General features: G+C 59.5%; 1 protein-coding gene across 2 annotated transcripts; it reads left to right on the top strand.

Moving 5' to 3' along the window:
* Positions 1–2,067: 2,067 nt before the first annotated feature.
* SLC11A1 (solute carrier family 11 member 1) lies at positions 2,068–22,389 on the top strand. 2 transcript variants are annotated; one of them, XM_054043269.1, is made up of 15 exons: positions 2,068–2,182; positions 5,107–5,234; positions 8,287–8,409; positions 10,502–10,621; positions 12,182–12,288; positions 13,198–13,268; positions 14,649–14,716; positions 15,653–15,808; positions 16,432–16,590; positions 17,210–17,299; positions 17,676–17,795; positions 19,986–20,135; positions 20,269–20,342; positions 20,847–21,000; positions 21,605–22,389. In XM_054043269.1, exons 1-15 carry the CDS (start codon positions 2,164–2,166, stop codon positions 21,716–21,718), a joined length of 1,653 nt encoding a protein of 550 aa, XP_053899244.1. In that variant the 5' UTR covers positions 2,068–2,163; the 3' UTR covers positions 21,719–22,389. The 2 variants fall into 2 exon arrangements, with proteins under 2 accessions (XP_053899244.1, XP_053899245.1); XM_054043270.1 differs by lacking the exon at positions 2,068–2,182 and adding an exon at positions 4,764–4,947.

Raw genomic sequence — 22,389 nt, forward strand, 5'->3', positions numbered from 1 at the left:
GACATGCAGCCAGCTGGGTCGATAGAAGAATGCGTCTGTCGACCTAGCTGCTGTCGCTCAGGGAGGTGCAGGCTGTGTCTATGCTATGGGGTTATGCCGGCCTAGCCACGGCACTGTAGCCCTGCCGGTATGCTGTAGACACGGCCTAACTTCAAAGCAGAAACCTTGTGGTGTGGAGTTCCTAAGCTCACATTCAAGGAGTTTGTGAACTGGTCAAGTCTAAAAGCCCTGGGGGGTTTCTTTCCCTTTTATTTATTTATGGGGCGGGGGGGAAGTAAGCGACAAACATGTTAGTGTAACATTACTGTTATGCATTAAACCAGACAAAATCAGGACGTTAAAGACACATAAAGGACACATAACCTTAACTCTGCCCCCAATCACATCTGCTTTACAATACAGTCCTTGCTAAAGAAATCACACACTATTTCACAGATAATATAATTCTTTCTTTCCCCTAACAACTCTAGGGCAGAAACCTGTGAGCGTGTGATTAAGGACTATTTGGTGATGTGTATACACAAGGGTGGAGGGGGCAGAGTTCAGGTGAGGTCTTCAACCTTTGTTTTCTCATCTCCTGATTTTTGGCACATTTAAAGCTGTCATGGAACCAGATGAAAAGGGTCGTGTGTGTGTTTGTCTCCCCGCTGCCTCGGATAAGCCCTGTTCACTGTGTGTCTTTTGCAATGGAAATTGGTAAGTAGCCTGGGATCCACCAAGGATTTGTACTAGGACCAGTGTTGTGCAACATATCCATGTATGGTCTGGAAAAGGGGGTTAACAGGTGCCAACGTTTGCAGATAATACGAAATCACTCAAGATACGTTCAAAGCTGCCTGAGACGAGTTACAAAGGGAAAACTGGGTGACCGGGCAAGAAAATGGCCGATGAAATTCACTGTTGATAAATGCAAAGTAATGCACATTGGAAAACATAATCCCAATGCTACATGCAAAACGATGGGGTCTAAATTATCTGTTACCACTCAAGACAGAGATCTTGGAGTCACTGTGGCGAGACCTGTGAACACATCTGCTCAATGGGCCGTGGAGTCAAAACAGCGAACAGAATGTTGGGAACCATTAGCAAAGGGATAAAGAAGACGACAGAAAATATCATATTGCCGCTATCTAAATCCATGGTACACCCACACCCTGAATACTGAGTGCTGTGGGCAGATCTGGTCACCCCCATCTCACAAAAGAGAGATTAGAACTGGGAAAGGTGCAGAGAAGGGCAACCAATATTATGAGTAGGATGGAACAGCTTCTGTAGGAGGAGCCATTTAAAAGTCTGGGCCATTCAGCTTAGAAAAGAGACGACAAAGAGGGGATAGGATTGAAGTCTATAAAATCATGACAGGTGTGGAGAAAGTAAATAAGGAAGTGATATTTAATCCTTCTCATAACACAAGAACTAGGGGGCACCAAATGAAATAGGCAGCAGGTTTAAATCAAACAAAAGGAAGTATTTCTTCCCACAACACACTGTCAACCTGTGGAACTCCTTGCCAGAGGATGTTGTGAAGGACAAGTCTATAACTGGGTTAAAAAAAAAAGAACTAGATAAGTTGCTGGAGGATCGGTCCATCAATGGCTATTAGCCAGGCTGGGCAGGGAGGGTGTCCCTAGCCTCTGTTTGCCAGAAACTGGGAATGGGTGACGGGATGGATCACTTGAGGATTCCCTGTTCTGTTCATTCCCTCTGGGGCACTTGGCATTGGCCACTGTCGGCAGACAGGATACTGGGCTAGAGAGACCCTTGCTCTGACCCAGTCTGGCCGCTCTCAGGTGTATGTCCCTCTCTGCCCTGCTGCTCCACACGAGCCCCGCCATGCACAGCGTCTCTGATGAAGGGCGCTGGACTCAAGTGCTGAAGTCTCCCCCCGTTTATCCACAAGCCAGGATCCCAGCCCCCCGCCCCCGGGACAGGGAGGCACTTGCGGACTTCCCGCTGCTGCTGTGTCCCTGAGCTCAGCGCTGGCGGGGCGGGGGGGGGGGGGGGAGAGGTACAAAGCTCGGCCCCCTCCCAGCCTGGGGCACTTCCTCCTCGGCTCCTCCGGCCGGCCAGGCGTGCCGGGCTGCTTTCCCCGGGGAGCTCCGCGGCGCCGGGCCGGGCCCCTCCCTCCTTTCCCCGGATCGGGACCCTCGCACCCCAGCCCACATGGCGCCCCCGGAGCAAGGTGAGCGCCCCGCCCCCCCGTTCTCTCTGACGGACAGCTCCGCCCCCCCCCCATCCCCGCTGGGGCCCCTGGGGCTGGACGGGAGACGGCCCCGGGTGGGAGGGTGGCCCGGGGTCCCCTTTTCCCCCGGCTCTCCGCGCTCCAGGCTGGGCGCTGCGCTCCTCTGCTGCTCCCCGTCTCCCCACGGCCGGGACTCCTGCAGCCCATCCCCTCGGGGCCAGGGCAGGGGCCTTCCCTACAGTCTGGCCCCGGACTCCCACCCATGGGCCGTGCTCTGGAGGAGGCTCTCTGCCTCCCCTGGCACCGGCTAGGAGCCCCAAGGCAGCCCGGAGACGTGGTGTCCAGGGGCAGGGGGCTCAGGGACCAGCCCTGGGTGAACGCGATGGGACGTGGGGGTGAATGGAAGCCCCCCAAGAGCAGCCTTTGCGGGCATGACCAGCGGGCTGCCAACCGGCCCGGGGGCCCCGGTGCCCTGGTCTCGGTTCCCTTCGATCCCTCCTCCCGGCTCGGTGGCAGCTGCAGAGATAGGGATGCAGTCAGTGCGGGCAGCACATGCCACCGACTTCTCTCTTCAGTTTCCCTTCGGAGGGAAACACCAGTGATGTTCCTCCCCCCCCCCCCCCCCCAGCAGCTGTTTGCACCCATCCCCTCCCTAACTCTTCACCTCAGCCTCTCCAGCTGCCCCCAGACCCTGCTTCTTACCCCCTCGCCTCCTTTGGCCTCTGTGAACTGTGGGGCTGGACCGAACCCCGCTGAAGTCTGTGCCAGTCTTTCCAGGATCCAGCAACTCCCCACCCAGAACTAGTACGAAACCCGAAGGAAATCAAACCAGCCCCGCTGCTGGCGTCTCTAACATGCCATTTGCTGCCCACCGCTCTGATCCGTCCCTTCCCCACTCCCACTGCTCCCAGATTCATAGACTCTAGGGCTGGAAGGGACCTCGAGAGGTCATCAAGTCCAGTCCCCTGCCCGCATGGCAGGACCAAATACTGTCTAGACCATCCCGGATAGACATTTATCTAACCTACTCTTAAATATCTCCAGAGATGGAGATTCCACAACCTCCCTAGGCAATTTATTCCAGTGTTTAACCACCCTGACAGTTAGGAACTTTTTCCTAATGTCCAACCTGGACCTCCCTTGCTGCAGTTTAAACCCATTGCTTCTGGTTCTATCCTTAGAGGCTAAGGTGAACAAGTTTTCTCCCTCCTCCTTATGACACCCTTTTAAATACCTGAAAACTGCTATCATGTCTCCTCTCAGTCTTCTCTTTTCCAAACTAAACAAACCCAATTCTTTCAGCCTTCCTTCATAGGTCATGTTCTCAAGACCTTCAATCATTCTTGTTGCTCTTCTCTGGACCTCTCCAATTTCTCCACATCTTTCCTGAAATGCGGTGCCCAGATGCTGTCCTGGTATCCCCAAAGTGCTGGGTGGCACTTTCTAGCTCATTGGGGGCTGCCAGATAACCACCACTCCCCAGTCCGATGGTGGGGAGACGGGGATCCCACTCCCATGGGAATGCAATGGGGGAATGCAGATCCTTGGAAAGAAAATTCTACTGAGCCCCTCTGTATATGTGTAACGGCAGCCAAATCACGTAATAGTTCGAGCCCCCATTCCCCATCTCTAAAATGGGGGTAATGGTCCTTCCTTTGTCCTATCGCTTACTGCGAGCTCTTCAGCTGGGACTGTCTCTTGCCAAGTGCATGTACAGCGCCTAGCACAGTGGGCCTGTGAGCCTGGCTGGGGCCTTTTAATGATCTGGGAATATAAACAATAACAATTCCCCAAGTCCTACGCGGCACGGATTGGCCCTTCCTCTGGGATTAATGGATTCGGTCCTTTTAAAGCCGGTTTTAACAAACTCCGTGTAGCCCTGAGAATCTCTCTGCTCCTTTAAAGAGAAACCCAGAGCCAGGCAGCTCCTCTCCCTTCCGCATTGTTGGGGTCCCCATAGGGCTGCTAGTCAGAGGGTGGGAGAAGGGGTAGCTGGGTGGGGAGGGGGGCAAGAGGGAGGAATAGACAGGAGGAGCCGGGGGCGGGTTCTCAGCCCTATTAGTTCCCTGCCAGCCCCGGGGATAGGTAACCCTAACGGGGAGTAACCCTGCTCCAAACCAGGCACACACACTGTAACGGGGACTAACTCTAGCCTTATGGCTTGTTCCTCGGAGGTTCCCTGTAGGAGCCCCCCCGATGCAAGCCCCCAGTTCCCTCTGGCACAGAGAGAGGCCCCAACCTCTGCTGTACCCCTGCGTTGATGCTAGTGGGCCCCACATGAGCCGACACCAGAGTGAGTCAGCCACAGTAGCTCTACCTGTTTGGAACCTGCCACCCTGGCACCAGCCTTCTGCGGCTGGAGATCAGGAAACGGTTATTGGTTACCACGGTGACTGAATAGCGGTGTACTGATTTTTCCTTGCCCTGGCACCCCCGGGAAGCTACTGGGAGTTGAGGTGCAAGACACAGGTAGGGGGACCCAGTGGTGCCCGCAGCCATATGCACATTACCCCCCAGTGTGTTTGCATCCCATTGGCGGGGGCGCCATGGGGGGGGCAGGGCTGCTCAGAGTGGGGGGTGAAAGGAGCAGTTTGCCCCTGACTCCCTATTTGAGAAGGACCCCAAAGCGAGTGGCGTTGTGATCCAGCATGCGAGGTCACATTATGCCCCCCCCGGGCACTGTGACCCCGTGCACCAGGTCGCAAGGCCCGGCGCAGGGAGCGGGGCCCAGCCCCACAGCAGAGGAGCCGAGCCGCAGCTGCGGGGTGAGTGCAGTTGTGCATATCAGGTGAGAGATTTCTGGGGGCACCCTCTAATATTTCAGGGTGGGAGCGGGGGGAGGGGGGGCAGGTTATGCCTTCCCAGGAGGATGCTAGAGCGAAATGTACACGTTTGTTGATTCTCCTTTGCTTTGGCTTCCCCAGGCAGCGGGAGGTCCCAGCGGCGGAATCAGAAGGGCCAGAGCTACCGCACAATGGGAGCCCCAGAATCGCAGCTGCGCCAAGATCAGACGTACCTGGATGAGAAGATCGCCATCCCGGATGTGGGAGGGGTAGGTCCCACCAGTGTCTCGGCAGGGAGGCCTGATCTCCCCACTGCCACAAGCAGAGCAGGCACTTGAAGTGGGGAGGCAGGATAGGCCAGTCCATTGGGCACCAGGCTGGTCGTCAGGACACCTGGGTTCTATTTTATTGTGGGCCAGTCACAGCCCCCCTCCCAACCCCTTTGTGCCTCAGTTTCCCCTACTGTACACAGGGGATCATGCCGTTGGCTTTCCTTGCTGCAGTGTTTTGAGATCTCTGGCGGGACAGCTCCCTGTAGAACTGCTGAGCTCTGTAACAGTGAGCTAGACCCGCCCTGGTCACTAATAATAATCATCTGCACTTCGTCAATAGCATTTTTTACCGCTCAAAGCTGGATGGCGAGTGGCATTATCCTCACTTTACAGGTGGGGAAACTGAGGCATGGTGCTCTGCGGCGACCGGCCCAAGGTCATCCAGCAAGTGAAAAGCAGGACTAGACCCCAGGTCTCCTGCTGCCTGCATTGGCGCATTCCCCACTAGAACACACTGCCTCCCCTCGCTGGCTTTTCCTCGGTCCCTCTGCTGGTCCCCACTGACATCCACGGACCCCAAAGCTCCTCTGCAGTGCGGGGTTCCGGGCACAGGGGATCTCAGGGCAGCACATTGGCCTGTGATTCCCGTCTGAGCCGAGCCCGCAGTGCTGTTCTCCAACACCAGAAAGGCGAAATGGAAGATGTTTCACTCTGGTCCTTCCAAGCCGGATGCTGGTGAGAACAGCCCAGCGCAGTGTTTTCGCTGATACACCCATGAGAGGCTGCGCTGTGATAGTGACCTGCCATGCCAAGAACTGGGGGAAGGCCGGCTCTCGTTTGGGGGTTTAAAAGGAAGGGATTTCTTGACATTACAAATTCCGGCCTCGTCTCTCGACTGCGTTTCCTGGGAGCTTGGCATGGGTTGGGACATCACACGCCATGCAGAAGTGAAACCCGCTTAGCTCGGGGCCGGGGGGAAGTGATTCTTGTTCAGACTGTTTAGTGCTCTGTTATCTTACCGCCCCTTGAACTCAAATGTCCGGAGGGTAGCTGGGAGAAAGGCTGTCAGGGTGAAAGATTTAACAGCCCAACCTTTCAGGTAAGGCCTCCCGGTGCATATCTCTGGGTTTCCAGAGAACTTCCCATCAAGCCGCAGGGAAGACAAGAGCTGACATGCCTGGGATTGTCTGTGCTTAAAAAAATAAGCAGAAAAAAAACATTGTAAAAAAATCCCTTCGAGCCGTTTTCATCCATCATAAATGGGCCTGTCCCAGTGTTATCCCTTTGCCCATCACCTTGACAAACCCCAGCCGGGGACTGGAGCTGGGCTCAGGTGCAGCACGTGGATGGGGACGGAGATCCTGATCTCAACCCCTGCAAAGCAAACGGGGGTTGGGTGCTGGGTTTGCTGGCTTGGCCCCTCTCTGGGGGGAGCTCATGGGGCAGGGCCTGGAGGCCAGGGTGGTGGTGGGTGCCCCAGAGTTCTCCCCAGGTCCCGGCACTGCACCCATCACCAGGTGCTGCTGTCCTGGGTGATGTGAGCTGAGGGAGGAGGGTCCTAGCGGCTAAATTTCCAAATCCCAGGGGGAATTAACCAGCCTCCTCACGGGAGCCGCCATTCTTCTTTCTGGGTGGGTACAACCCCACCCCTGCTTCGCCCCGAGGCCCTGCCCCCGCTCTGCCCCCTCCCCACAGTCCCACCCTCACTACATCTCTTCCTGCCCCTGCTCCACCCCCTCCGCATAGCATACCCCGCCCTCACTGCATCTCTTCCTGCCCCCGCTCCGCCCCTTTCCTCCCCTGCTCCGCCCTCTTCCCCAAGGCCCCACCCTCACTCCATCTCTTCCTGCCTCTGCTCCACCCCCTCCCCACGGCCCCACCCTCACTGCACCTCTTCCTGCCCCCACTCCACCCCCTCCCCCACGGCCCACCCTCACTGCATCTCTTCCTGCCCCTGCTCCACTCCCTCCCCCACGGCCCCGCCCCCACTCCACCCCTTCCCCCAGGCGGGGGTATGTGTCCAGGAGGCCGATCTCCCCTTGGTGCCAGGAGTTGGGCCTGCCTTTGCCTATAGACCCTACTGCTGATGGCCTGGACACGGCCAGGCTGGTCCAATCCCCACCCTCTGGTCGGGGCTGGAGACCCTCTGGCCTGCACCATTTCGTAAATCAGAGAAAGTGAGAGACACGAGAGCAGAGAGATGCTGACCTCAGCCAGGGTTAAGAAAGAGGAACTGGCAGACGGGGTGAGAGGGCCGCCCCTTCCCGCACGAGAAGGGATGGGAGGAACTCATGGGTCAGGGAAAAGCAAGCTGGGGTGGATGTGAAACATGGGGGCCACGCACAGGCCTCTGTGATGTAGTTAGCTCGACCTAACCCCCCTTGCGGGCAGAGCTTGGGCAATGGAGGAATTCGTCCGTCAGCCGCGCTGCTGGTTCTGGAGGGGGAGGATTTGCCACAGCAACGGACAAAGCCGCCTCCGGCACCGTACGAAGGGTCTGTGCCCCGGCAGCCGAGTGGCTGTAACACGGACCTCCTCACGGACACCACCGAGCGGCAGTGGGGCTCGAACCCCTGAGCGCCAGTCCCAAAAGCAGAAGGCCCTGCCAGCCGAGTTAGATTTGCGGCTACACAGATGGGCATATGATGGTGCATTGGGAATAGACCCTGCCTGATACCAGGCGTGGGACAGGCCAGCTCCAGCCGCGGGCTCGACGTGGACCGCTCTGGGGCTGATTCCCTTGGCCAAAGCCCCGGGTGGGGTGGGGAATGTGGCAGGATGCTGCCTTCAGGTGTCACTCAACATGCCTGCGTAGCCCATAACTCCACGCCTGCCCCTTCCCAGCCGCGCCACCCCAGCCTGGTTGCAGAGATCTGTTAAAGTGCCCGGCGCCCAGCGTGGCACAAGCCGGCTCATTCCACCCCTGCCACATAGCCAGAGGCTTCGGAGCCGCACGTCCCCCACGCTGAGCGGCCGGGAACCCAGCACAGGGGGCTCAGATGGTTGTTTCTCCTCTGCCCTAACCGCCGGTGCAATGTTCCCTTCACAGCTCGGCTTCAGCTTCCGGAAGCTGTGGGCTTTCACCGGCCCCGGATTCCTCATGAGCATTGCCTTTCTGGACCCGGGGAACATCGAGTCGGACCTGCAGTGCGGGGCCGTCGCTGGGTTCAAGGTGAGCGGGGGGGGGGAGCCGAGGGCGCGTTCGCCGGCGCCACCTGTGCCCACTAAAGCCAGGATGGGGCCCGATAGATGGTGCATGACCTGGAGCAGCACAGGGTGGGGTGCGTGCCACTCAAACCACCCCGGGGGAGATTCTCCAGCCAGTCACAACAGTCCCTTTGGCCACTTCACCCCATTGCTACTAGCTGGGTCCTTCTCGCCCTCTCTAAACCCACACTGAGGATGAATAACACTTAGAACTTAGGTGGCGCTGGCGATCATCCATCCATCTGTCCAGCCCATCCATCCCACCGTCACTTAGACTGTCAGCGCTTTGGGACAGGTCTGTACAGCGCCTTGCACTACGGGGCCATGATCCCAGGGCTGGGGTTTTCAGGCTCTACCATATATCAGAGGGGTAGCCGTGTTAGTCTGAATCTGTAAAAAGCAACAGAGGGTCCTGTGGCACCTTTGAGACTAACAGAAGTATTGGGAGCATAAGCTTTCTTGGGTAAGAACCTCACTTCTTCAGATGCAAGTAATGGAAATCTCCAGAGGCAGGTATAAATCAGTATGGAGATAATGAGGTTAGTTCAATCAGGGAGGGTGAGGTGCTCTGCTAGCAGTTGAGGTGTGAACACCAAGGGAGGAGAAACTGTTTCTGTAGTTGGAAAGCCATTCACAGTCTTTGTTTAATCCTGATCTGATGGTGTCAAATTTGCAAATGAACTGGAGCTCAGCAGTTTCTCTTTGGAGTCTGGTCCTGAAGTTTTTTTGCTGTAAGATGGCTACCTTTACATCTGCTATTGTGTGGCCAGGGAGGTTGAAGTGTTCTCCTACAGGTTTTTGTGTATTGCCATTCCTGATATCTGACTTGTGTCCATTTATCCTCTTGCGTAGTGACTGTCCGGTTTGGCCAATGTACATAGCAGAGGGGCATTGCTGGCATATGATGGCATATATAACATTGGTGGACGTGCAGGTGAATGAGCCGGTGATGTTGTAGCTGATCTGGTTAGGTCCAGTGATGGTGTTGCTGGTGTAGATATGTGGGCAGAGTTGGCATCGAGGTTTGTTGCATGGGTTGGTTCCTGAGTTAGAGTTGTTATGGTGCGGTGCGTGGTTGCTGGTGAGAATATGCTTAAGGTTGGCAGGTTGTCTGTGGGCGAGGACTGGCCTGCCTCCCAAGGTCTGTGAAAGTGGGGGATCATTGTCCAGGATGGGTTGTAGATCACTGATGATGCGTTGGAGAGGTTTAAGCTGGGGACTGTCCCCAATACTTCTGTTAGTCTCAAAGATGCCACAGGACCCTCTGTTGCTTTTTACAGGCTCTACCATAATAACCCCCCAGCAAGCACTGATCATTAAGGTAACGAGCTAGCAGGGGTATGCAGCACAACCAGCCACCCCACGCAACTGAGGCCCCGGCCCCAGGCCCCCGTCTCCGCTCACGCTGGCTCTGGTGTGGATTGCTTGGGGTCTGGCTCTACTGTGGTTGGTTCAAAGTCCTGTCTGGGCTATGGAGGGGACATTCCCAGACCCCTAGGCCAGGGGTTTTCAATCTTTTTCTTTCTGAGGCCAACACGCTATAAAAACCCCATAGCCCACCTGTGCCCCAGTAATTGGTTTTCTGCATATACAAGCCAGGGCCGGCGTTAGGGGGTCCAAGCAGGGCAGTTACCCGGGGCCCCACGCTACAGGGGTCCCCACCAAGCTACATTGCTCAGGCTTCGGCTTCAGCCCCATGCCCTGGGCCCCCAGCCGAGTCTAACGCTGGCCCTGCTTGCAGACCCCCCAGAAACCTGCTCGAGGCCCCCAGGGGGCCCCGGACCCCTGGTTTAGAACCCCTGGGCTAGGCTACCCCTCGCCGACCCCGAGCCATTCAGCCTGCCCCAGTGAAGTCAATGGGAGTTTTACCACTGACTCCCCTGGGGACAGGACCAGGGCTGGTGTGTTTAGGTGACTCAGCCAGCGCTTTGCTGGGTCTGTAGCGTCTGTCTCCTGCTAGCTCCATGGGCTGGGCCGGGCTGGCTCCTGGAGCCCCTGCTCAGGGCTCTGGACGCGCCCGGTCTGCCCCCCAACAGCCTGTCCCGTCATTGCTCTAGTTGCTGTGGGTGCTGCTCTGGGCCACCATCCTGGGGCTGCTGTGCCAGCGGTTGGCGATCAGGCTGGGTGTTGTCACGGGACTGGACCTGGGCGAGGTCTGCTACCAGTACTACCCAAAGGTGAGTGGCGAGCCGCCGTGCGGGCACCCCGGGTCGCAGCTGGGAGCCTCACCTTGCCGGGGCGGATCTAGGGGAGCTTTGGCCACTGGGGTCCGGAGAGCAGCGAGCACGGGCTGGGCTGCGGGTGGCGCCCACGGGCTGCACGGGCACGTTGGCTGGCGAGACAGGAGTCCCGCGGCCGTTTGGCTGGATTCCTCCGGCCTCGGTCACCTGCCCCACAGCTCCGATTCGTGCCCTGCTTTGCAGCATCAAATGCCTGCTTTGGGGTTTTGAACCCTGGGGTAGATTTGGGGTCACTGGAAAGTGGGGGCAGGGAGGGGCTGGCGGTACTGGACAGAACCAGCTACAGTGCAGGACGGTGCTTTACAAACGCGCACACACAGTGCGGGCTCTGGTGATGCCCCTCGGCCTGACCCGCAGCCCTCTGCTAGCCCAGTTCTGCTCCCCCCAACACAGCTCTGCGATGACCCTCACTCCCGACCCGCAGCCCTCTGCTAGCCCAGTTCTGCTCCCCCCAACACAGCTCTGCGATGCCCCTCACTCCCGACCCGCAGCCCCCTGCTAGCCCAGTTCTGCTCCCCCCCACAGCTCTGCCGGTGCCCCTCCGGCCCGACCCGCAGCCCCCTGCTAGCCCAGTTCTGCTCCCCCCCACAGCTCTGCCGGTGCCCCTCCGGCCCGACCCGCAGCCCCCTGCTAGCCCAGTTCTGCTCCCCCCCCACAGCTCTGTGATGCCCCTCGGGCCCGACCCGCAGCCCATTCAGTGAACGTGGGGATCATTCCCTGGAGACTTATACAGACTTTAAGGTCACACTGAGCCCATAAGACACGTGGCTAGAGAGACTCCTAATTAACCCTGGCAAACGGCCCTGGGACGCTGAGACACAGAGCGAGGCCGTGCCAGGTTCTTCCTGAGGGGAGGGCTGAGCAGAGTGGGGGGTTAGCGTCCAGTGCAGTATATGGTTACCTCGCTACGCTCCCGTGTAGCTCAAATGAACGGCAGGAGCGGACAAGCCCTTTAGGAAACGGGAGGCTGTTCCCCCGTCAGAGCTCTCTGCAAGCGGGGGTGAGGAATCCAACCGTATATTATACCCCAGAGGAGAGGGGCTTTATCATGAGGTCGCACCGGTGACTCTTTAATGATCCCCAACCCCCCAGAAAATCAGACTTGACCCACCCCTCCGACTATCCCTACTTGTAGCAAAGGAGCCGGCAGCTGCAGGAGAACTGTGGGCTGGGGTTAGAGCAGCAGACTTGCAATCAGGACTCCTGGGTTCTGTTCACAGCTCTGGGCAGGGGTCTAGTAGGGGAGACTGGGACCAGGGACATCTGGGTCTATTGTCAGCTCGGAGGGGGCACTGTGTTGTTAGAACTGGGAGCCAGGACTCCTGGGTTCTATTCCCAGCTCTGTGCATGGCACTGGGCATGTCTCCGTGCCTCAGTTTCCCAATCTATAACATGGGTCACATGGGTGTTGTGAGGCTTGATAAAATGCTCTGAGGTCCCTGGCAATGCGAGGCCGCCAGCCAGTTTCTGACTGTGGCGCTGGCCCTGTTGCTGCAGGTACCGCGCGTGCTGCTCTGGTTCATGATCGAGATCGCCATCATTGGTTCCGACATGCAGGAGGTGATTGGGACGGCCATCGCTTTCAGCCTCCTCTCGGCCGGACGGTAACGAGCCCCCGTGCTGCAGCCACAGCGCCTGTGCACTAGGGGAGCCGGGCCTAGAACCCGGGACCTTCAGCCCCCAGTCTGGCAGCTGAACTAAGAGAGCGCTCCCTGAGCTTGCAGCAGTAGTGAGCCCCTTATCCTGTCTGTGGGTGACATCCCAGGTACAAAGCAAGCCAGCGTGTTACGCGATCCCTCTAGCATGCCGGATCCTCGCGTTAGCGGCGCTGATTCCTAACCCCAGCGACCGAATGCCAGACCAGCTGGTTTGAAGCCAGGCAGGCTTAGCCGGAGATCTCAGAGCTGGGGTCTGCCTGTTTTCCTCAGCCCCGTGCCTGCACTCGGAGACACCAGCTCTAGGCTCAGGCAGTCCCGGGCCTTCTCCTGACACTTCCTGTGGGTTTAGAAGTGAGACCCAGAGACAGATTGTAGTCGCTGTCAAACCAGGCTGCATTCAAGCCAGACCCCTCCAAAGCTGTGTAGCCCTGTTACCAAAGTCCCAAGCCAGCTGGGCTCCATCGCTGGCAATGTTAGAAGCAGGATGGGATGTGCGTCTAACGATCCACTCTAGCTCCACCAGGAGTGAATTCAGGAAAGTCCTGTGGCCTCCAGGAGGTCAGACTAGGTGGTCACAACGCCCCTTCTGGCCTGAGGCGCTACGAATCCAGAGTCCCTCTGCAGCCTGCTCTTAGAGCCAGAGCTCCAGGGCTTGGCTGCACCCCAGCACGTCGCGTTCCCTGAAGGCTTGTGTGCCAGAGACAGAGTCGCTCAGCTGAGCCTTTCACAAGCAGAGACGCCCCCGCCCCTCGCTTTCCTCTAGCAAGGGGGCTGCCTGTCCAGCACAAGACGGCGTCAGGAATGAGCCTCCCCCGGCTTCGTCATGGCAGTAACCCCTGTGATTTCCCCCCGCAGCATCCCCCTGTGGGGCGGAGTCCTCATCACCATCATCGACACCCTCTTCTTCCTCTTCCTGGATAAATACGGTAAGTTCTGGGCGGGGACCACAGGTCTGCATCACACAGGCTATGAGGGATCATGCTGCAAGGGGAACTGACGGGCTGGAGGGAGGTTACTAGAGGCCAGTCTTGGCACCAATCTGATTTTAATTAATGACCTTGGCCCAAAAAGTGGGACTGGGCTAATCAAATTTGCGGATGACACGAAGTCGAGAGGTATGGCCAGGATCAGGTGGAAGTGACAGAGGCAGAAAAAGACCTGGGTGTATTGGTCAATCACAGGACGATTGTGAGCTGCCAACGTGACGCGGCCGTGAAAAAGGCTCATGCAGTCGTAGGATGTATCAGGCGAGGTATTTCCAGGACACAGGGAAGTGTTAGTACCATTACACCAGGCACTGGTGAGACTCAGCTGGAATACCCGGTGCAGTTCTGGGCTCCTGGGTTTCAGAAGGATGAATTCAAACTGGAACAGGTGCAGAGCAGGGCTGTTAGGGTGATCGGAGGAATGGAAAACCTGCTTTCTGAGAGGAGACTCCAAGAGCTCGGCTGTTTAGCCGAACCAAACGCAGGCTGAGGGGAGAGGTGATCGCTCTCTAGAAATACATCAGGGGGATAAATACCAGGGAGGGAGAGGAATTATTTACGTTAAGTGCCAATGTGGACACAAGAACACGTGGATATAAACTGGCCGTCAACAAGCTTTGGCTTGAAATTGGAGGAAGGTTTGTTCCAAGTTCTGGAACAGCCTCCCAGGGGGAGCAGGGGGGGCAAATACCCAAACTGGCTTCAAGACTGAGCGCGATAAGTGTACGGAGGGGCTGGTATGATGATGACACTGCCGACAATGGCATGTAGCCGATCTTCAACTGCTACCAGCAGATATCCCCAATGGCGTGTGATGGGACACTGGATGGGGAGCCCTGAGGCACTACAGAGAATTATTTCTCAGTTGTCTAGCTGCTGGATCTTGCCCACACGCTCAGGGTCTAACCAATCGCCAGATTTGGGGGCGGGAAGGAATTTCCCCCCCTCCGGGTCAGATTGGCAGAGACCCTGGGGGGTGTTCGCCTTCCCCTGCAGCGTGGGGCGCGGGTCACTCGCTGGTTTGAACTAGAGCCAAGGGTGAATTCTCTGTCACTTGAGGTCTTTGGACCAGGCTCTGAGGACTCAGTGACTCAGCCAGAGCTCGGGGTCTGTTCCAGGGGTGGGTGGGCGAGGTTCGGTGGCCTGCGAGGTGCAGGTCAGAGAAGATGATCACGATGGTCCCTTCCAGCCTTTGACTCTCCGAGTCTGTGAGATTGTCCCCAAGCCAAATGTGCCGCCTGGTCCCAGGGGCTGGCTCTGAGCTACCTGTCTGAGCACGGCTGCAGGGTGGAGCTCCCATGTTCTCCATTTCCCCTCCAGGTCTCCGGAAGCTGGAAGCCTTTTTCGGTCTCCTGATCACAATCATGGCAGTGACCTTTGGCTACGAGGTAAAGAGACATTCCCTGGCTGCCTTGCCCAGCCCTTGCGTGTGAGCAGGGGAGGAACGGCCCAGAGTTCACACCACAGAACTACCTCGGGCTGTGATCACAGGCTGAGACTCCACAGAGGTCCCCAGTGACCGAGGGAGAACAGGAATATCCGACTGGGTCACTGAGTCCAGTCCCCTCCCATCAGCTAATCCCGCTCACAGATCTCTCGAGCTCCCTCTGAAACCCAGTTAGGTTCCTTGCACTTGTGCTCAGCGAGCGGGCAGAGGTGGGGATCCGAGCTGCCCGCGCTGTGGAGGGGCCACTTACAGACCGGTCTGGCCAAAGGGAAATCTCAGTGCACTGGGCACGGCTGGAGCCAGGAGGGACGGCGCTGCTGCTCGGGGAGGCATTCGGGGGGAGAGCAGACAGGCGCGTCTTTCCCCTCGCCCGGGCAGCCCTTGTGCCACCTCCAGAGGCCTGCTGCCAACACAGGAGCTACCAGCCCCGCAGTGTGGGAGTTAGGTCAGCTGCAAACCCTTCCTTGTTTGTCCCACAAGCTAAGCAGGGGGATGCCGGATCAGTATTGCATGGCAGACTCCCCTCCAGGGAGAACCACGTGGCAGCAGATGCTTTTCCCTGGGAGGTGCTGCCTTGCTGCTGCTTGCGATCGTTAGAGACCGTGGGCTTCGGGGTGTCGGCCCCGCGTCCTGGCTGGGGGCGTGTCTTTCTCCCCCATGGATTGGGGTGGGGATTCGTGTGGCCATGTGCTGTGACGGAGCTGCCGTGACCTTGTCCGGTCCGGTGGGGACTCCTGTGTCAAGGAGCTGGGGAGGAGGACTGCTCGCTCACTGCCGCTTTGCCTGGCAGGCCAGCGTTAGCACTGCCGACAAGGGCAGAGTGGGCCGTGGAGCCAGAGCCATGCTTCTCCTCACTCCTCCCCTCCTCTGTCCCCAGTACGTGGTGGTACGGCCTGTCCAGACGGAGGTGCTGAAGGGAATATTCTTCCCCTACTGCCGCGGCTGCGGGCGGGAGGAGCTGCTGCAGGCCGTGGGCATCGTGGGCGCCATCATCATGCCGCACAACATCTACCTCCACTCCTCCCTGGTCAAGGTGAGGGCTCGGGGTGGGCGCCCGACCCTTCCATGGGCGCCAATCAGCTGCCTTCCCTCTTCATCCTGGGGGGCACTTCTGTAACTCACAGGGGGCCCGGTGTGCGCATGATGGAGTCACAAAAACAACAAGGAGTCCGGTGACATCTTAAAGACTAACAGATATTTCGGCGTAAGCTTTTGTGGGTAAAAAACCTCACTTCTTTAGATGCATGGAGTGAAAGTTACAGACCCAGGCATGTGGAGTCAGCCATCAGCGGCATTAGGAGGCCATGAGTGCAATACCTTGACCTGCCAGCGGGGGCGCTGTTGCACTCCCAGCCCCTGCTCCAGCTGGGGTGGGGATGCTACCGACCGGAGAGCGAAGCCAGGGGGTGGCTACTCAGTATGTGGGACCGAGCGCAGCACCCTGGGAACAGGAAACAGATGCTTGGCTCCTCCGCCCAGCTGGGTGGGGCATCAAGCCCCAGGCTGCACCCCACCCCCTGCCCCATGATAGCTCCTTGAACCATCTGAGTATCCCATCCCCGCCACGGGCTCCCCAGAGAGCCAGTAGCCCTGTCCCCCCCTGCCCTGCCCTAGCCAGCTGCGTGACGGTGCCCCCCGCTGTGTGCCCCCGCCCAGACCCGCGAAGTGACGCGCTCCCAGAGGCAGGAGGTGAGCGAGGCCAACAAGTACTTCCTGATCGAGTCCTGCATCGCCCTCTTCGTCTCCTTCCTCATCAACCTCTTCGTCATGGCCGTCTTCGGCCAGGCCTTCTACCACCGCACCAACCAGGACGTGGTGAGTACCCGCCACCAGGGGGCAGGAGCGGGCCTTCTCCCCTGCACCAGGCCCCGCGTCCCAGCACCCTCTCTGATGAGCCGCCGGCGTGCCTGCACTTCCCAGCAGCTCCAGTGGGGGGCAGCACCTGAGCCGTACACACCCCCCACCCCCAGCGGGGGCGCGAGAGGCTGTGTGATCATCCTCAGCTGAGTTTAAATCTTATTGCCCCACCAGAGCCCCTAGCGACTACCAGCACCAGCTCCCTTGGGGACTAGAACTCCCGACCTTCCACGCTACAAAGCCAGGCCTCTACCGCCAGGAGCCCGCTCCCCCGATCTCCAGCCACATCTGACTCATGGCGGGCACTAGAGGGCAGCACACCCACCCAGCAGCGATTGGGGCCACCAGCCCCCGGGATCTGATAGGCTCTTGCAGGCGGGGCCGGTCCCCCGTCGCACGCTCGGCCCCGGGCAGCGTTAAGGGCAGGGATGCGGGGAGGCGTGGTCAGATGATTGCTCAGTCCGCTATAGGGCCGGCCTGCTCCTGCCCCCTGCCAGTGCCCTCCTGCCCCCACCCCAGTGAGGTCATTTGCCAGGCAGCCTCCTGACGGCTGGGCCCCGCGCCCCCTGTGTTTCAGTACAACGTTTGCGCCAACAGCAGCGTCAGCCAGTATGCCCCCATCTTCCCCAGGAACAACGAGACGGTCTCCGTGGACATCTACCAAGGGGTGAGTCGGGGGCACAGACACCCCCCTGCCCTCCCCCCCGGGAGCTGGGGCTGGGCTGCCGGGATGGGGGCTCAGCGGCTCAGCCACATGGGAGAGGGGGAGGGTTTGCCCATCCTGGTCTCCCAGGGCAGGCTCTTTTTCTGCACTGGCCTCAGCCTTCAGGTGCCCACAATCCTCTCCCGGGTCCCTGCTGGAGCCATCGGGGTCCCTTCTATTTCCCCCGCCCATCGCTGCCATCGCTGAGAGCCGGACCGAGCCCCGACCTCTCAGCCTGGCGTGGGAGAGCCCGGGAGCAGATCCTGGCCCCACCCCACAAGGGAGGGCTTGGGGTCCCCCCTTGGGCCCTGCTGACAGGCTCTGCTCTGTCCCCCTTCAGGGCGTCATTCTGGGTTGTTACTTCGGCTCCGTTGCTCTCTATATCTGGGCCATCGGGATTCTGGCAGCGGGGCAGAGTTCCACCATGACCGGGACCTACGCTGGGCAGTTTGTCATGGAGGTGAGAGACTGGGGCGGGGCTGGGTTGGTACCGGCTGGGGGCGGAGCCAGCGATTGCTGCAAAGAGAAACTTCAGCTGTGATCCTGCTGCCTGCCTGAGTCTGCAGAGAGCCTGCTTCCAACCACGTCACTGAGCCGGGTGTGAACTGCCCCATTCTCCCCAGTGGGGCGTTGACTCTGGAGTCTAATGACACCAACAGCGCCATTTAACTATTTCACTGCTGATCCTCTTACCAGAACGCTGGGAGTTTGGGGTCATGGGTGGAGCTAGAGTAAATGCTCCCATGCCTGCCCGCTCTCTGTCCCCTAAAGGAAGCAGATTGGAAGCGCTTGCTGGAAGTGGGGTCTGTCTCTCTCCCCCTAATCTCGGCATTTATACCACACTCCTCGGCTTGGTGCCTGGGCATCTGGGACGGCTCCACAGGGGAAAAACCACAGGGGGGTTATTGGAAGTTCGCGCCATTTCTCCTCAGCGCCTTCCCCATGACAAGCAGATGCAAGTGTCTGTAGGCTGGCGGGAATGCTAAGGCGCAAAGGCAGGGTGAAAGGAAGACCCTGATCTCTTGCAATTCCCAGGAACTTTCTGCAAATTCCAGTCTGCAGAACTCAGGTCGCCTCCCTAAAACTCCCACTGCGCTTTCACTGCGAGACATCAACCCGTCACCTCCCTTCTTCAAACCTGTCGGGCTGACTTGTTGCATGCTGCTGCTGCGCTCCACCCCAGAGGCAGCTGCATTTCAGCAGCCACTCAAGTGGTCTCTGTGTCTGGAGCTTGTCGCTAGGTTGTAATCTTTGCACAAGGGGAGCTGAACCTACCTGAGACTCATTGACTAATGTACTGCCTAGCGGCACGGGGACATCTAGGGCTGGCTGGGGGGACTGCACAGACCTAACCCAAGCAAAGGTTTGCGCATCCAGCCCCGCACACAGCTCTTTCTCCCTGTCATAGCAGCTCAGAGAACCAGCCTTCCTGGCTCTATAGACACATCGGCTGGCACATCCGCTGCACTGGGCCAGTGGGGGTTGGTGTCGGGGCATCAGGGACCCGGCCCAGCGCTTTTCCCAATAATGGAAACACTTAACAGCCGAGTTCGGTTTGTTTTTCCTAAAACTTGTGAACGACTCGGACGCTCTGAGGGAGGAGGAGACGAAGTGTCAGAGCCGGGGAGACGACAGAACCACGTGAATAACGGCCCCTCCTGTACAGCTCGGCTGGTGCCCTTCAATCCCGCAGCCCCTCCCCGCTAGCCCAGCTGTGGGCTCCCCCGCCCCAACTCTGCCAGTGCCTCATAATCCCAATCCACAGCCCCCTGGGCTCCCCCCACTAACTCTGCCGGTGCCCCTCACTCCCGACCCACAGCTCCTTCTGCATTTCATAGTGTTTCCTCCCCCCCTTGCTGGGCCAGGCCTTGCTGTCCCCAAGCAAGACCCTTGCTCACGTTGGCCGTCCCATCCCCAGGCTACGAGGGGATGCTCTGAAACACGGGTCGGCTCACGTGTTCGCTAACCCAGTGTGGACGTGGCCGGCGAGACTGGGTCAAAGGGGGGGGTGGTGTCTATTCAGCACAGGACGTTCCAGGGCTAGATGACCCGACCCTGCAGGGCGGGACGTGTCCTCCGCTCCCATTGCAGACGCTCGGGAATTAATCGTGCCCGGGGGGGGCTGTATGGATGGTGGGTTCTGAGCACTGGAGTGAGTGCTGGGAGGGTGACCTGAGGGGGGTGGTGGGCGATCGGGTAGCGGGGGCTGAACTGAGGTGGTGGTGGCGATGGGGGCTGACCTGGGGGGGCTGAATTGAGGGGGGTTGGGTGGGGAGAGAACTGATGGGGGACAGGATTAATGGCTGGGCAGGAGACTGGCAGAGGTGGGAGTCAGAGCTCCTGCAGCCGGGACCAAAAATCGCTGTCTCCAGCGCAGGCAGGAGATTGTCCCCCGCCCACGCCCTGGGGGGGGGGGGGGGGAGTCCAAACATCAAGACCCTGCCCGGAAAAACGCAGTAGAATCGCTCTGAAAAATGTTGTGAGTTTGGGAGCCAATCTCCTGTTTTTTGATCTCTGGACGTTGCCAGTCCAGCCATTGCGGGGGCAGATCCGGCTCCAGGGGCCTCTCCCCCCAGTGACCCTGCAGCGTCAGGCCCCCGGCATCGTTCTCACCCACTGACGGGGCGTCCCCCCCTTTGTCCCCCCCCAGGGGTTCCTGCAGCTGCGCTGGTCCCGCTTTGCCCGCGTGCTCTTCACCCGCTCCTTCGCCATCCTCCCCACCGTCTTCATCGCCGCCTTCAAGGACGTCAGCCACCTGACGGGGATGAACGACTTGCTCAACGTCCTGCAGAGCATCCTGGTGAGAGCCGGGCCTGGACCTTGGGTGCAGCTGATTCGGGGCAAGGGGGGGCCCAGACGTGGTAGTGGGGGGTGGGGGCAGGTACCTGGGAGCAGGGTCCCTTCCCCTCTCACCCTGCTCCTCTGCCTTGCAGCTCCCCTTCGCCGTCCTCCCAGTTCTCACTTTCACCAGCATGCGGCCGCTCATGCAGGAGTTCACCAATGGCGTGTGAGTACATGCCCGGGCCTGGGGGTCCCACCTCTCCACCGGGCCGACGGCTGGGGGCGCAGGCAGCGTCCCCAGGGCGCCCGGCGTCCAGATCCCCCCAAATGCTGAAATTAACAAGCAGCAGAACCCTGGAACTTTGGGGTTTGTCAGGACCTGGGGATGGGGCATCCTTCAGCCAATCGCGTGGCTGGGTTGGGGGGAGGGTCACAGGTGGGTGCAGGTGGGCAGGCCGTGCTTGCCATGTGCTCGCCGGGCCCCCTTGGGCCTGGGCCTGCAAGAGCCGGGCTGGCAGCACAGGGCACGAGAGCTACGCCCTGGCGCACGGCCCCACACGGGCATGCTCAGCCGTGCGTCAGCCCCTCCCGCACTGGTGCACCCCCCTGCACGGGACAGGAGGCAGGGCGGAGTGGGGACAGCCCATGCAGAGTCAGAGAGGCTGGACCCCCACCAGGCAGCTGTCGGGAGGGGGCCAGGCCGGGCTCACGGGGGCTCTGGTCTCCGCAGTGTCGGGAAGGTGCTGATGATCCTCATCACGGGGCTGATCTGTGCCATTAACCTCTACTTCGTGGTGATCTACATCCCTACGCTGGGCAGCATCGCCTACTACATCCCCCTGGCCTTCGTGCTGGCCGGCTATGTGGCCTTCACCGCCTACCTGGTAGGGCGGCTGGGCGCGGGGCCTGTGCTCTAGGGCTGGGGGATCCGGTCCTGGGCTGGGAGGGAGTACTTGGTGGGGGGAGGGATAGTGAGCACTTCGGGGGGCTCAGGATCTGGGAGTTCTCTGCCAAGCCGTGCACCTCATGTCCCTCCCCAGCGACCCCCCAGCGCCTGACTCCAAAGGGGACCCCCTACTGGTCAGATAGGGGAACAACGGGGGGACCCCTCACAGCGCAGCCCCAGTGATCAGAGCAAGATTGGGCAGCCCCTGCCCGCACCCACTGGTTTTCAGGGGCACCTGCTGCCTGCAGAGCTGGGACAAGGGCTGCTCAGAGACGGGCAGATCCTAGCCAGGGGCGAATCAGAACCCACTGCCACATTATCCAGCCCCCAGGCCCCAGTCAGTGGTGAGCTTGGGACCAGGCTCTGGTCGGTCTCTGGAGCGTGGCTCAGGTCAGGGGCTCTGATCCCACCGCGCAGGCTGGACTCTGGGGCAGAGAGTGAGTGGGGGTCACTAGGTCATCTCCCCCCTTTGCTCCAACACCCCCCACCCAGCGCTCTGTCCCAGTCAGCACCTCAACTGGTTTCCCTCTCGCCCCCCGCAGATCTGGATGTGCTGTATTGCACACGGCGCCGACTTCCTCGCCTGCGGACGCCACAGCCAGTTCTCCTACGGGCTCCCCTCCACCGACCCCCCAGGCGGGGCAGGGCCCCGATGACGCGTCGTGCCCTGCCCGCTGGGCACTCGCGCCACAGGACTGGGCTGCCTCTGGGTTTGTCGCCATCCCAGGAGGGAAGGAAGCCATCGCCACGCAGTCACCGCTACCGGCAGGGCCGGGGTTCAGGGCTGGGCCCCCCACTCCCCCCATGGACTGACGGACATGCAGCATCCCAGGGCATCTCCCCTTCTCAGCAAGCTCAGGGCGTGGGGGGACGGCACTGAGCAATCAGCACCTGTGATCTCTCTCTCTCTCTCTCTCTCTCTCTCACACACACACACACACACACACACCCCTACCTCTGCTGGTGCTCCCCAATCCTGACCCACAGCCCCCTGCTATTCTAGTCCTGGTCCCCCCGGAGTGCTGCCGGTGCCCCTCAATCCCGACCTGCAGCTCTTGTTTAAGGTCCAGATCCTACATGTGAAATAATGACTCTAAGTTCACACTGATTGTGGAGGTAACTGAGCCCCCGGGGGATCCCACTGTGAGTAGCCCTTGCTGGCCGGGGTCGGGGAAATGGGCTGGGAGGGGCCGGAGCTGTGACTGGAGTAAAAGCTGCAGTATCCCGGAAGGAGATTCATGGAGAAGGAGTTCAAGTTGCAGACCCTGCCGGCCAGGCACCTCCCCGGGAACGTGCCGCTCTGTGAATAAACTTGATTTCAAGAGTT

The sequence above is a fragment of the Malaclemys terrapin genome, chromosome 11 (genome assembly GCF_027887155.1).
Source record: "Malaclemys terrapin pileata isolate rMalTer1 chromosome 11, rMalTer1.hap1, whole genome shotgun sequence".
Lineage (NCBI taxonomy): Eukaryota > Metazoa > Chordata > Testudines > Emydidae > Malaclemys > Malaclemys terrapin.